The following is a 15,501-nucleotide window of genomic DNA, read 5'->3' on the forward strand; positions in this document are numbered from 1 at the left end:
AGGTATGTTTCCTGTTTGAATGAGGATCCCTCTGCGCTGAAAATGATTGAGGAACAACTTGAGTGTTTCAAATGGTTAATTTGGAGATTCTGTTGATTGAGTGTCCAAGTGCTCTACACAATCAAGTCTTTGAGGTGTGCCCCTCCCCCACTCAGTAAGGGAAGCATCTGTTGTGATGGTCACCTGCATTACTGGGTCGAGAAAGGGCCTGACTTTTAAGAGATTAGTGGTGTTCCACCACTGCAGAGAGCAGTGAGTGCAGCCCCAGATAAACACTAGATACTCCCAGCGACCTTCAGCTTGTGATCACTGTGCAGCAAGGCACTCTTGCAGCAGGAGCATGTGCAATTTACCGTGAGGTACTATGGCATTGCAGGACACTATCTATCAGAAAGAGGGCGACGCCTCACCCCAACCGGACGCACAGCATACATGAAGCATAACGCTGATGCCAAAGTAACCATTATCAAGATTTTTATTCGAATTTCTTCAAGCTTAGTCAATTTCATCCATAGTAATTCTCGTCACATGAGAGACATCTTATGTATTTAAATCCTTGTCAACTGCAAACATGCCAATCCTGGCCTTATTTTGTAGCGCGGTACATAAGTATTGCCCAATCATTAATCCAAATCACCCAATGCATTTCGGGCCTCCATTCGGCCCTTCGTCAGGGGTACTCTACAATTTAAAAAACATGATTATTAGAACGTGACTTTAAATCAATACACCGCATTTATATCTGTGTTGAATTGTGGTACTTATGCTCTGTACACATTAACGTTTTCCCGCTCAACGTAACCCTGAAGTTACCCCTAAATTGATGCCCACACCCACCTAAACACTACCCACATTCAAACCCTTCAATTTATATCCCCATCCAGTTGCAAAACACCCCTTCAAACTGGATGGGGATATAAATTGAAGGGTTTGAATGTGGGTAGTGTTTAGGTGGGTGTGGGCATCAATTTAGGGGTAACTTCAGGGTTACGTTGAGCGGGAAAACGTTAATGTGTACAGAGCATAAGTACCACAATTCAACACAGATATAAATGCGGTGTATTGATTTAAAGTCACGTTCTAATAATCATGTTTTTTAAATTGTAGAGTACCCCTGACGAAGGGCCGAATGGAGGCCCGAAATGCATTGGGTGATTTGGATTAATGATTGGGCAATACTTATGTACCGCGCTACAAAATAAGGCCAGGATTGGCATGTTTGCAGTTGACAAGGATTTAAATACATAAGATGTCTCTCATGTGACGAGAATTACTATGGATGAAATTGACTAAGCTTGAAGAAATTCGAATAAAAATCTTGATAATGGTTACTTTGGCATCAGCGTTATGCTTCATGTATGCTGTGCGTCCGGTTGGGGTGAGACGTCGCCCTCTTTCTGATAGATATCATTACCTTCGTGGCACAGGGCAAACCACGATTTCCGGGCTAGCACGCAATCTATTTCAAAATGGAATAAATGTTCAGGACAAAAAGGATATTAACAGGAGTGCATGCCGTCAAACCCGTCTTTATTGCAGGACACTATCACACCAAGGAGATGCATAATAGTCTGCATTATTAGTTGGTGGTCTGGCTGAAAAAGAAGAGTGAGCAATGTTTAGAAAACATGGATGTGTGCCGGACTGGGGCAGGCTTTCCCAGTGATTGAGTTGAGAATTGCTCCCAAAAAAGGCAGGATTTGGAGGGGCTGGAGGTAGGGTTTGCCTTCTATTGATGGTGAAACCTACATCGTGCAGAAGGTCGATGGTGCATGGAGTGTGCGCCAGACACTACTGCTGGGTTGCTCTCTTATCAGCCAGTCGCTCAAATAAGTGAAGTGGATGCTGTTCTTCTGAACGTGACTGGCGACCATGGCCAGACATTTTGTAGACACCCTGGGATCGATGGATACCCCGAAGCGCAACACTCTGAACTGCTAATGCTGACCACTTACCACAAACTGGTGATATGAAGGGTGGATTGGGATGCGGAAATAGGCGTCCTTGAGGTTGAGGGATGTCATTAAGTTGCCTTGATGCAGCAAAGGGATGACATCCTAGAGTGTCACTAGGAGGAAGTGCTCTGATGGGGCGTGGCTATGCAAGCAATGGAGACAGAAGCGCTTGTGTAGAGCTCCGTCGGCGGCTTCCTTTTCCAGCCGCAAAATTCCGATTGCAGCAATCCTCTGGGGCTAGACACAACAACAATTGAGTCCAGGACCGTCCTGCAAGCAGTGTGTAAATTTACAGCGTAATCGGACCGGGCAATCTGCGTCGGAACCCTCGTTACCCCTGGGGCGCCGAGTGAGTCACCGGTACCTCGGGGCTGCCTCCCACGTTGGACCGCGGCTTGACTCCGCACACCAGGCCCCGGGCAGATGGCGCACGCTTAACGGAGGCCCTTACACCGCCCGCTGATTTCGGAACCCCTTTTGCCAACATCTGAAAGGTGAGGCGCGGTGCACCCCACAAGCCACTACTGAAAGGACACCCCCAGCTCCACCATAAGTGAGCGCTGGTGCATAGCTCTACTACTCGCAGTCACGCAGCGGTACAGCACACTCATGCGAGTGGTCCCTGAAATACGGCACATACGGGCTGTGGGCACATGAGCACATACTCCTTTTGAAAGTTGCCCAGCTGTGAGGAACGTGAGGAACGGTGCCCAGATACACCGTTAACGTGCTGCAGTGGCACCCATCACTAGAGCTGTAGCAGATCAGGGGATCATTGCTTGAAGCGGCGGGAGCACAACATTTAGACCTCCCTATCGCACTCCAACGGACATTGCAGGGCGGTAATTTACACCTTTGGCGCCAGATACAGCACGGAGCCGCATGGAGACTCCCGGCAATAGGCAAGCATTAACTCCTGAACTGCCACCTTGCAGATACTGTAGCCCATTAGCTTCCTTGTGCTGCACGCAGCGCCCGATTGAGATTGAGTGCAAACTTGGGGGGTCGCCAGGAGGTTGCCCTGTGCTGCTGCGCCCAAACTAAATGACTGTCTATGCTGCGGACTAATAACAGTTGCTGATCAACTACGCCACCCACGGCCCTGCTACGAGCTCGGACGCTCAGAGACCTATGTCGCACGGTGGACGCACCAAAACTGGCGTCGAGGGCACAAAGGCCCCACCCCTGCTGACTCATGCCCAAACTGACAAGATGGCCGAGGAGGGAGCGACCGACCTAACGTCCAGCAAACTAGATGCTGTTCTGGCGGCGGTGGAGAAGATAAGTGAAACCCTGAATCAAACCTGCACTTCTTTGGAGAGCAAAATAGACAAGACCAACATAGCGGAAATTTCCCCACAAGTGACAACAGCGGAGAGGAATATTCAAGACCTGCTTCATTGCATGCATTTCTGGAGGGCAGGGCCGGAGATGCCGAAGATTCGCGTGGTGGGCCTCCCGGAAGGGACGGAGTGTAGAGATCCCATGGCATACATTGAATCCTGGCTTCGCATGCTGCTGCCCGGGGAAATACTCCCCCCCCCCCCCCACTTTGTTGTTGAGAGAGCGCATAGAGTGCCGGCCAGACCGCCACCCCCAGGCTCCATTCCAAGAGCACTTTTAATTTGTCTGCTAAATTACAGAGACAAGGATGCCATACTGCGGGAAACCAGAAAACTACAAAATGTACAGGTCGACAATCACAAAATCATGTTCTTTCTGGACTTCACATTATTAGTGCAAAATCAACGAAACTCATACTTCGAAGGGAAGCGGCGAATAGGCAACAAGACCTGAAATACTCCCTGATGTTACCGACTCGACAGAGTGGTTGCATGCGGAAAAGTTCATTTAACACTCCAGAAGGGGCGGGGGAATGGCTTGACACTAACGATCCAGCAGGACCCTGCGCCCTGGCTGCTGACACGAGAGACGCCGCTGCCTCCACTGGCTGTTGACGTTGAGAAAAGAAATGCAAGAAGCTTCAAGCCACTCAAACAATTGGACCAGACCCAGCACAGGCGTTACACGATCAATGCAGGGCTCTTCAGGCAGTTGCAGACATGAGTGGTACACTGGAAGAAACAGCCTCGAATTCCAGTCTACTGGAACAAGCCAGCGACGAGGAACTTTCGGACCATTTTCCAAACTCACAGGATTCAAGTGAATTGCCACGGGTCACTCCCCAGACTTCAGATGACATTGCCTGAATATATGACCTGGACTCCCTAACTGGCACTGGCGAGCAAGGACAATATATACCCAAGTATAATATGATTATGTAAATGTTGCATAATGATACCGCTTGATAGAATGTATAGATGTGGTGAAATGCTATTAGGGTCCTAGAAAAGGGTGGGTGCGGGAGCCAAGGACACAATGTATTCAAGTGTTTTCACACGGGGGTATCTTTTCCCCTACTCCCCAGGGTACAGTATAAGTGACTCCTATGGCAAGGCCCTGGACCGCACACACTCGACTGGCAACTGGGGAGCCGCCGAGCCATTGTCTCTCTCGGTTGACACCCGCTTCTTGCTACGTATAGTAACCCCCCTAGACATTATTAAAATATTATTCTCATCTTTTCTTTGGACGATTGCTGTTGCACACTCGCACTACTGGTATTTTCAATTTATATTTGTTATGTCGTCTTTTACATGCTGGGACACGATTTGTATGATGGCTCACAGGGGATACGGCAACGGAAGTCTCTCCTATATAACACACGCCAGACTCACAAGGCTACTGATTTGACACAATCCTACATGCTAATATTCACTTTTACTAATGGCACCAATTAAAATAGGTACTTGGAATGTGCGTGGCATTCACAGCCCATCACGGCAATACCTCATCTACTCATATCTTAAATGTCACCATATACCCTCCTTCAGGAGACTCACTTGTCAAAGTCAGAGGTGACCCACTTACAGAGGAGATGGAGGGGTCAATTATATGCAACAGGCTACTCGGTATATGCCAGAGGGGCCTTGATCTGGGTGCGACCGGGGACCCCTTTTCGAATCACCGATACCTTAATAGACGCTTAAGGTCGATACGTTATAGCAAAGGGTACACTAGACGGCAGGCCAATAGTCATTGCATCAATCTATGCTCCAAACTCTGATCAGACCACCTTTCTGGAACATCTGACTGTTGAGTTGGCAAATTGGCACGAGGTCCCAATGATACTGGGAGGCGATTATAATGGTGTCTTAGATGTCTCGCTGGACCGCTCCTTTCCTTCCCTCACTGGCACGTCCACATATGCTGCAATGAAGGCATTGAATAAATGGGCAACACATTTAACAGACATATTGAGGCACAGGAACCCACATGATCGGGTATATTCCTTCTACTCAGGGGCGTATGGACTCCATGTACGTTTGGACCCTTTCATGCTCTCGCAGGACCTACTAACTAATGTCACGGCATCACACTACCTAGGTAGGACGCACTCAGACCACAATCCGCATATACTAGAATTGGAATGGGTAGGCGCCACGCCACCGATCCCGACTTAGCGCCTACAGCCTGACACCATACTGGACGCGTAATTCTGAGATCTTCTAGATGTAAGTGTAACACAAAACTTCGAAGACAATGCGGGCACAGCCTCGACCCCACTAATTGAGTGGGATGCCTTAAAAGGTAGCCACCAGGGGACAGTGCCTGGGCACACAAGCCGGTATGCAGGTTAAGCTGGAGAAAGACCTCACTGCTATAGAGAGAAATTTGGCGTCACATGAACAAGACGCAATTGAGGTCTCTGATAGACGTCTGACACGTGATAGGGAGGAACACGCACGATTATTAGAACGACTTAGGTGCCTTAACTACTCAGCAAGGACGCACCATATGGGCAACAAGGCGGGCAGACTCCTACCCTGGCTAATGCGACAAGATGAAAACACATCCCCAGTGGCATCAATACGCACAGAGTAGGGCACTACGGTGTATATACACCAGGAAATACATCATGCATTCACCGCTCATTACACCTTACTGTATAAATCACACACGCTGGCCACCTCAGCGGACATCCGTGGATATCTACAAGATATAGCCCTACCATGCCACACATAAGAGCAACAACAGGAATTGAATGAACCTCTCGTTTTGAAGGAAGTTAGGGCGAGCATATCTTCAGTATCAAACGGTAAGGCACCAGGGCCGGATGGCCTACCGGCAGAATTTTTCAAAGCTTATGTGCAGACACTACCGCCCCAGTTACTAAAGGTGTATGAAGTCGCTATAGATGACTCCGCCCTTTCTGCCACACAAAATGAGGCAATGCTGATCTCGCTCCCCAAACCCGGCAGAGATCCAGAATCCCTTGGCTCTTCCCGACCGCAAGCCCTCTTGAGCACAGACTATAAAATATTTGCCTCCACAATGGCGGCTCGCCTAGCTCCATTGGTAAAAACATTGGTGTATCCAGATCAAAATGGATTTGTCCCTACCAGGAATACATCACTTAATATACGGAGATTGTTCAAAGTACAAAACAAAGTACAGGAACACTGGCCACGATCTGGCTGCCTTGTACAAGACCTGGAAAAGGCTTTCGACTCCCTGGAGTGGCCTTACCTATTTGAAGTATTACGCAAATATGAACTGGGAGACTGTTGCCTGCAAATGGTTCAATTACTTTATCGCAGCCCCTCAGTCAGAGCTCGAACAGGCAGGCTCATATCGGAGGACATTCAAGTGAAACTCCACAGGGATACCTTTTATCTCCGTTACTTTTCTCCCTTGCTATGGTACCGCTAGCGATGTTACTCTGCAGGGTTAGGGAGAGATGGGGCATCCAATTGGGAGACGGCATGCACGCCGTCTTCTTATATGTGGATGACCTATTTCTATATGTACGAGACCTACATGATATCCCCACTGCCATAGCGGACACACTTAGAGACTTTGAAAAAGTATCAGGTCTCTGGGTGACCTGGGCGAAATCAGGGGCTTACCCCTTCAGTGACAACACCGTGGAGACAGAGGTGCTACTTAATGACTTTGCCCTCAAATGGTATCCAAACACATTTTGTTACCTCAGTATTATTATATACCGGACCCCTGCAGATATATTAGAAGGGAATGTACTCAGAGCCATCTCCGCGATCCGAGCTCAAACACACTTTTGGAAGACTCTTCCATTAAGTGTTATGGGCCGCATAACATTAACGAAGATGGTCATGTTGCCAAAATTGTTATATTATTTTTCAACATCCCGGTCTACATTCCCGCCGTGATATTTCGCGAATTGGAACAACTGATCCGTGATTTAATCTGGAATAAGGGCAGGCCCCAGATAGCACTATGGAAATTATATGCACCCACCAGCATGGACAGGCTGGCTGTCCCAATCATGGAGCTGTACTACCTAGCGGCGCAGCTGCAGTGGGCAACACGATGGCTAGCAGGCACAGGAGTAGAAGACACAGCAACCATGCAGCAGCCATGGTCCCAAACTCAGATTTATCATCTATTTCACCCCAACGCCCGACTCCCACGCCCCTCCCAAATTCATTTACAACTGGCACACAAATGTTACAAGAGAAGTCTATACCTTACCAGGAAAGTGATTCCCTATGCCCCGTCCCTACCGCTTGCGGGAATGCCTAGAGGAGGAACAGGCACTTCAGACAAGGCACTAAGATGTTGGCACGAGACAGGACTAGATACGCTCAGTGACTTATATACTGACGGTGCCCTGCTATCTTTTGATACACTAACAACAGAATATGACCTACCTGCGGGTCAATTTCTTCTCTTTAGCTCTATTCTGAGGTCACTTACATCGGCATGGGGAGACCTCACGACAGAACCAAAAACACACCTTTAACTGCAATACCTACACATAATGGGGCAAGGATCACACATAGTGCATTGGCTGGTAGAAGCGTTACTCACCCATACGTTAAAGACCATATCAACTCTTCGGGAACGTTGGGAAGAGGACAGAGGACATCCTTCAACTGGGAAAGAATGGGATGCGATTCTAGCCAGCCCCACACACATACCAAGAAGCTCTAAATTCAAACTTATACAAACCTACATAACACAGAGGGCATACCTTTCACCTGACAAAATAAACAGATACTTTAACATTGCCACTTCAGCATGCCCGCGATGCCAACAGGCGGACGCAGATCTCCTGCATAGGTTATGGTACTGCACTTCTCTCCACACTTATTGGCATACAATCCATGCAGCACTCACAACTTGCACTGAGGAGTCGCTACCTTATACAAGGGAAGTCTGTATCCTAGGCTTATACCCTAGAACAAAAAACACAAAGTCACCTCTAGATTTAGGGACCTGGGGCTGACCGTCGCAAAGCGCCTCCTAACTAAAAGATGGAAGCACACAACCCCTCCAGTAGTGGACAGTTGGAAATAGTCCGTCTTGATGTGGGCACAAGCAGAGAGCACAACACTACACAAGGAAGAAATAGCGGGGCTACGTAAATGCCCAATAGCACAATATTGGGACACGATCCTCACTGACTTCAAACAAGGTAATGGAGAAGATAGGGATACTCCCTCACAGGACGCTCATGAAAGTGATGAGGCCGCTCAGGCATAGACGTACAATGCCTCCATAGACAGAACCAGTATTGGGCCCCCTCTGGCACATTATCTGCACTCATGTAATATATGCAACACCTTAGCCATTTACCGAACACCTGATGTATTAAGTCCCTAGCTGCGTGAAAACACCTCCGACTTGTCTCAGCGAGCCAAAAGTCATTCAGGCCCACGTAACAGACACCATGACCCACCTGTAATACGTTAAGGATGACACTTTTTTATTAGCTAATTGAAGTTAGAAATATAAACAGACATATCTTGCTTGCATTCCTAATTGTCCACATGATTGAACATGGGAGTGACCCCTCGTGGGCCATATGTCTTCTTTTTATATAGGATAAGGAACGCAGTGTTGCATATAACTACTGGGACCACAACCATGTTCTGTACTGGTAAGAGCTACTGAGGCATATTCGTTCAAGACTTACAAAACACAATGAGAAATACTGGTCGCCATGTACAACTGTGTAACTTATTATGAAGTATGATCACTGACCCTGGCATGTTTTGTCACAATTATTGTACTGGAAAACTATACCTTGTGATCTCTAATATACTATCGGAAAGTGTATGTAAATTTGTGATCCCAAATGACCCATGTATCACTGTAATATACTATAATAACCTATGTTAGCACAACGAAAAATGCAATAAAGATATTATTTTAAAAAAATGAGGAAGTGCTCTGACAACATGTATTTGTTGAAAGGCCTGAGAGACCCGTCCTTCTTCAGGATGTGAAATACAGGGGGTGCATCCCTTTCCCAAGTTGGGTGAACAGCACTGGTTCTATGGCCACTTTGTGAATGAGTGGAACCGCTACTTCTGCCTGGAGGAAGTGCTGGTGTTCTGGGGAGAGAGAGTGTGTTTGCAGGGAGGGATGTTTGGTGGGTCGAGGTGAGTTTTAGGCAGTAAACAGGCTTCATGACAGACAGAACCCACTTATCAGAGGTGATCCAGCACCAACAGCCGAGAAATCCAGTGGCGGTGGTGGTGAAGAAGTTACTAGTGGTGGCAGCTGACTTAGCCGTGGCATCTCTACCTCTGTCTCTAGAATATTTGTTGTTGTAATGTCCCCTAGTGAAACCCAGAGAGGGTGTCTGTTGGTCCTACTGTCGCTGGTATAAGGCAGATGCCTCGAGGAAGTGGTTTTGGGGCCCCCTCTATAGCTGGTCCTTTGAAAGGACACGTGTGGAGAAGGCCTCTCGAGGGCTCCCATAGCCTTCACAGTGCTCATGCCATCAGAAAAACTATAGTTACAGTCCACCATGTTACGATCAGAGGTAGGGTGGGTTAATACTTTGATCCCAGTGCTGCTGGTGTTTGAATAGTAGGATGATAACCCTGGGGTAACTGTCGTCCCCCTGTCAAACTGGAGGCGAGGTGTACCCAAGGTAGCTATCTGCCTAGTTCATCTATTGGGGGGCTGTGTGCAGGGTGGCTGAACTTCTACAGCCCAATAGGATGGGTGTAGCCGAGAAGGAAAATGAGTCCCAGGAGGAGATACAACTGATTAGAACCCAATAGCAGCAATTCTTACCCTGCTGTAGTGTATGGGGGTTTCTACCCAGGTGTGCTAATCCCCTACAGCCCAATAATGGTGGCAGCTGCTTACCCGGTGGTCTGAAGTTAAGCAGAATTTCTGGTCCTAAGCAATTTCCAGGCCCTTATTGGCAGCAACCTATCTCCCTTTACTAGTCACTTTATCTGCCACCTGGCAGGATGTGCTAAAGAATCTGTTAAGTAAGAGGGAATGCCATAGCATTCAGGTGACTTAGATCCAATGGGAGCCCAAGTGTTACAATCAGGTAACCTGGTTCAAAAGGCAGCCCTAGGAGTCAGACTGAGCGTACTAAAGCTAAACTCAGTTGGAACCAAGTACATATTTACCAAGAGGAGCCCCAATGCCAAGAAAGACTATTGGCTTGGAAGAGCAAGGAGCAAACGGGGCAAGGACACATGGAAACACATTTTAAGGAGAATACCATCAAATATACAATTTTTGGTTGAAATAAACTCAAAATTGTTTAACTCCAACACTAGGCAGCACTGTGAAATAAAGCTTGTTTATGGTATACCTGGTTTCTCAGGATTGGGCTGGCAAAGTATGTAGATTTGTCCTCTGCAGCAAAACACCACTCCAAAATGAGACCTGCAAGGATTACAGTTTCGAGCTGCCTGTAGTTGTGGGTGGTCCCAAATAATTATGCGACCTGGATCCAATGACTTTCCTAGGAGTCACAGACTCGGTGGCCTAAAGTTGGCACAATTTGACCCCAATACACATTTTTACCAAGTGGAACCCTTTTGCTAGGAAACACTATTGACATGGAGTTGGCTGGAAGAAAAGGGGCTGAATTAAGGTGATCCATATTTGCACCAAAAGAGCAGAAACACATTTTAAATACAATGCAATCAGATACTTTTTTTTGCCATCAACTGTTTATCAAAAAACTCCAAGGTGGCTCTATAAATTAAAGCTAGTTTGTGGGGTACCTGTTTTTCAGGATCAGAAAGGCAAAGCCAGCAGTTTAGTCTTCTGCAGCAAAACACCACTCCATACATGTGGGACATGGATGGCGAGTGCATGTTTACTCTCTGTAAATGTGGAAGGTTGAGCATGGATCATGAGCAATGTGTTTCAGTGAATGGGAACAGGAATCCATCTTGTAACACTAGTGTGTCGATAAATCACAAGATAGGGGCTGACCATGAGCTTGCTTTTGCACTTTGGTGGATTGAGGAAAGCCTTGCAACATTACAGTCTAGCCTTCAATGGCAAACATTTTTCTTGTGAGTATCTACAAATACAATATACTGCACAGATTGCAATGCACCTGGTAGAACGGTTGCTGACATGCAGGCTTTTTGATCTCACCCCTTTGTATAAGGATTATATATTAACTTAGTTTTCACGTAAAATAGCTAACACGTGGCAGAATTGAAACAGTTTCTAAGTCTGTGTTGATGGTCATGAGAACAAATATAGCAGCCGGTATTATTGCCAAATTCACTGCCTACAGCTAACCTAACTGCATGAGGAGAGACCAGTCTACAATCTAATGTTTCAAATGACATTTTCCTACATTTTTCAAATGTGAAAGAGGAGGCTAACTTGAGAGAAGAAACAATTTAATCCGTTTTTATTATTTAAGTAGAAAAAACCCCCGTAAAATCAGTTTGCACAATTTTATTCGCGGATTCAGGTTAGTGATGCAAAGTGTGTAAAATGAGTTTTTGATCGTTTCCTGTCACTTCATGCCCATCAACAGAACCACCGTAGGGCTTTAATAGCACTCATACACTAGGGTTACTAGTGGCATGCTTCATCATAGAGACTTCGTTCAGACACCTAGTGTATCTGGACGAAGTTAACTTTGAGACCCAAGGAAACTTTTTGAGTTATGGGGCATCCTAAAATTAAAATTGTCCAAGATGCACAAAAGTTTGTTTTATTTCAAGATGCGGGGAAAGAAGGAATCTAAAAGGTCCAAGGCTGGCGAAGACCTTTGACAAAAGTGTGAGACAAGGTCCATATGCCTCTTTGACCTGTGAGGTAGACATTCCTAAAAGAATGAAAACATAGGTACCAGAATAGGTCGGTATGTATTGCATGCTTGAATGTTTGGATAAGCAAATCACAATGATTCTTTCAAAAAGAATTAATAAAACACTAAGATAAGAACCCGAATGAGATCAGTGGGTCTTGAAGAAAGCCAAATAATCTGTGGTGGTGTTGGCTGAAATAAATTGACCCTGGGACACAAGAGATAACTCTCTCACTAGGTGATGCCACCAGTTTTAAACCCTGTATTAGTGGGTGACAGTCCTTATAAACCCAGGGGCTGCTCCTCTGCTAAGGCGAAGGAGCGTCGCACTACTGCTCAGCGAGCAGTGTAAAAAGGAAAATGAGGACTAGCATTATTATCGTTTTAGTTTTCATTCCTGCTTGCGTGCGGGCGGGTTGACTGGGATGGCCAGTGCAGGGGAGGTGTGTTAAGCACACTCTAAAGTGTGCATGACGGTTTGACTGGTCAAATCGTCATGCCTACTTTGCATCTTCCCCACCAGGCTGCATTACACAGCCTTGTGGGGAACATACAAAGCCTACAAGCCCCGGTCTGAGTGTCAATCCACGGTACTCAGACCAAAGGCAGCGTTGTGATTGGACAGGGAATTCTTGGAGGCTGGGAGCTTCCTGTTGCGGCACAGAGGAGACAGAAGAACTAGTGGCACACAGGTAAGTCTGTTTATTTTTATTTGTTTTATTCCACCCTCCGCACCCCCATCCACGCTGAGTAACGGCCGCTACTGAATAAACCCCTAGGGTGGTTCTGTTGATGGGTATAAAGAGACAGCGAACAAGTATTCCTGCTGATTGTTTTCCTTGAATTTGGGAAGGTGAGCGGACCCCTTAAATACTTCTCACTTCCCTCAGTAGGATAGAATGAGTTTGCTTCATGTTTTGCGCTCTTAAAAATGTTGACTTGGGGTAAATATTGTTTTATCCTTATTACGTTTACTAACAGCAAAAGAGAGGGAAAAGTATTTTTTGCACCAGTGCAAACCTCCTATCAGGCCTCTGCAGCTTTAGGATACAGACGAGTTGCCTGAACAAACCATCTATGTTATGAACATCTATTATTACATTTTCGTTCCCTATTCAGTCTTTTCCGTTATTTCTCAAAAACTTTTGGTTTCAACCCTAATCTTGCTCTGATGCCTCGGAATGCTCTTAGTACTATTCAGAGAAAATAAAGCCACACTCATTGCAGTTCAGCATCTTTCCTTACCTGAATGATAATTTCAGTTGGCATTTCTTCGGCTTTCTTCTGGGCGATATTCTGAATATGTATAAACTGGCTAGCTGCAGGAACTGGCTGAACCTCAATTTTCCTTGTGAGAGGGGGCGGAGGTGGAAGAGGAGAAGACGAGGAAACAGATACAACCGAGGGGCTTGCAAAAGTCTTGCATTTGAGTTGTGGCAGGACAGGTGTAGTCTGCATTCCAGCCATGGCTACCCTTGGCAATGGGGTAGGTGGCAAGGGTAATGGGGTTGGCGGTAAGGGCAAGGGGGTTGGCGGCAAGGGCAACTCTACTTCGCTGGGTAGTTTTTTAGCAGGTACTCCCTTGCCCTCTACAGTCATGGTGTCCACATTTGTGTCAATTTCAGCTTCCATCATGGACATCTTGAGGATATCCGAAACAGAAGGTTTATCAGGTGAAGGTGCAGGGAATATTGTTGTAACCGATGGTGCCAACTTTGGCATGCAGTCCACAACAGCCGCCTTTGATACTGTAGGGGGCTGATGCCCCTCAAAGGTTATTTTTGTAACAGATGATCCCTGGGATATAACAGGCTGCTGCACCTGAAAAGCAAACATTATGTATTGTTACAGATGGCCTTACGTTTCTCATACTACTTCTTGTGGATTGTTAGCATATTGTCTATGCCAAAATACAATACACTTTGAAAAGAAGCCTGGACGTACGCTGTAATGTTTCTCAACACATTACGCATTTACTTGTTTTAACATAAAGTCAAACATAAAACAGGTTTGGATTCGTATGGAGAATGAAAGAAATGGAGAAAGAGTGAGGAACTCCCACCATTCTGTCAGTCATATTTACCAGCTTCATTGTCCCTATCACAAAAAAAAAACACGAGATGAGGGACTATTAATACTTCTCCATAGGCCTCGTAAGAGCTCTTTAAAGTGAAGAGTACTTAATATATCTTTTTCCTAAGGGTTAGAATTTTTTTTAAATACCACAGAACATTTTTGCAAAAATTCATACAGTGAAATAATAGGACGGAACAATTACATTAAAGGCTGTCATGCCTTTTTTAGGATTTAGACCAAAAGCGACTTAATTTATGTAACAGAATGAATTTCTGGCTAGATTGGCGGAAACGTAAAGTGAACGCTACTGAGCACCTGCGATGGATGCTCTAGGATTATAATGGGAATTTGAACATTACAATGCACCAATGTACAATTCCATACATAACTTCATAGCAAAGTGACTCAGAAGGCATCCCACAATTTATTAGTTGGGTGTTGCTTTCTCATATAAAGCTCAACCCGGTAAAAACCAAATGTATTTTCTACTTTGTACTCAATAGCAAAATGCATCACAAGCAGACCAGTAACCACACCTAGTTTCAAGTATAAATCTAGAGATTCATCTTTGAGAAAGGACTTTCACATTATTATTCAGGTCGTGCTGCAGCTGAGTGGATTGCAGTAACATTTTCTACATGGAAACTTGGCTTCAGCTAAAGAGGTGCAAGATGCAGGACCCAGAATGATTTCTTTTCACATTACTTCGACCACTATGCCAGACTGAGTCGGCCTGCACCGAGTGCCTAAAATACATCGCCACCCACCTCCACAATCAACAATCCCAGTCACACAAATATTACATAGGGCTTACATCTCTTGCACCACATTGGAAAAGATGAGTAAGCGATGAGTGCGATACATGGTGTGGCGCTGCCACAATCGGCAAAGTGGTGTCAGCTAAATGTGTGGGTGGCTACGGACTTGGGGAGGAGAAGATCAGAGTAACCCTAGGTGTGATGATTGTAAATCGTAACATATCATGTCACGGGGGGGAGCACAGCTATACCATCCCTCCATGAGTGGAAGAGGGACATGGATTGGTTTATGGTAGCTGAAAAGACAGTCTATGAAAACAGAGGTTGCCCACCAAAATGGGGAGGGGTATGGAATAGATGGAATGAATATAGGGGTTTCCCATGTACCGCCCCTGGGGCCCAAACGCTACATCCGTTGGTTAATGAAGACAAAAAATAAATGGAGATCCTGGAAGGGTAACACTGAATCTGTACTGTACTCGGATGGAAGGACATGGAGAAAAGTATCCTGTGGTGTTGTTTTGATATATAACTGGATGATACAAAATAGTGGTGTATTGCAATGTTTTAA

The 15,501-nt window shown here is 45.9% G+C and overlaps 1 protein-coding gene across 7 annotated transcripts in view; it reads right to left on the reverse strand.

Moving 5' to 3' along the window:
- Positions 1-15,501, reverse strand: part of EMSY (EMSY transcriptional repressor, BRCA2 interacting) — a 402,733-nt gene that overhangs the window by 10,290 nt on the left and 376,942 nt on the right. For 6 of the 7 annotated variants that reach the window (XM_085623273.1, XM_085623276.1, XM_085623275.1 and 3 more), the window contains one exon: positions 13,342-13,917. The exons of the other annotated variant lie outside the window; for it this stretch is intronic. In XM_085623273.1, coding sequence (XP_085479399.1) covers positions 13,342-13,917 — 576 coding nt within the window. The remainder of the gene's footprint in view (positions 1-13,341; positions 13,918-15,501) is intronic. 7 annotated transcript variants of the gene reach the window in all.

This window comes from Triturus cristatus, chromosome 8, assembly GCF_964204655.1.
Source record: "Triturus cristatus chromosome 8, aTriCri1.1, whole genome shotgun sequence".
In the NCBI taxonomy this organism is placed as follows: Eukaryota; Metazoa; Chordata; class Amphibia; order Caudata; family Salamandridae; genus Triturus; species Triturus cristatus.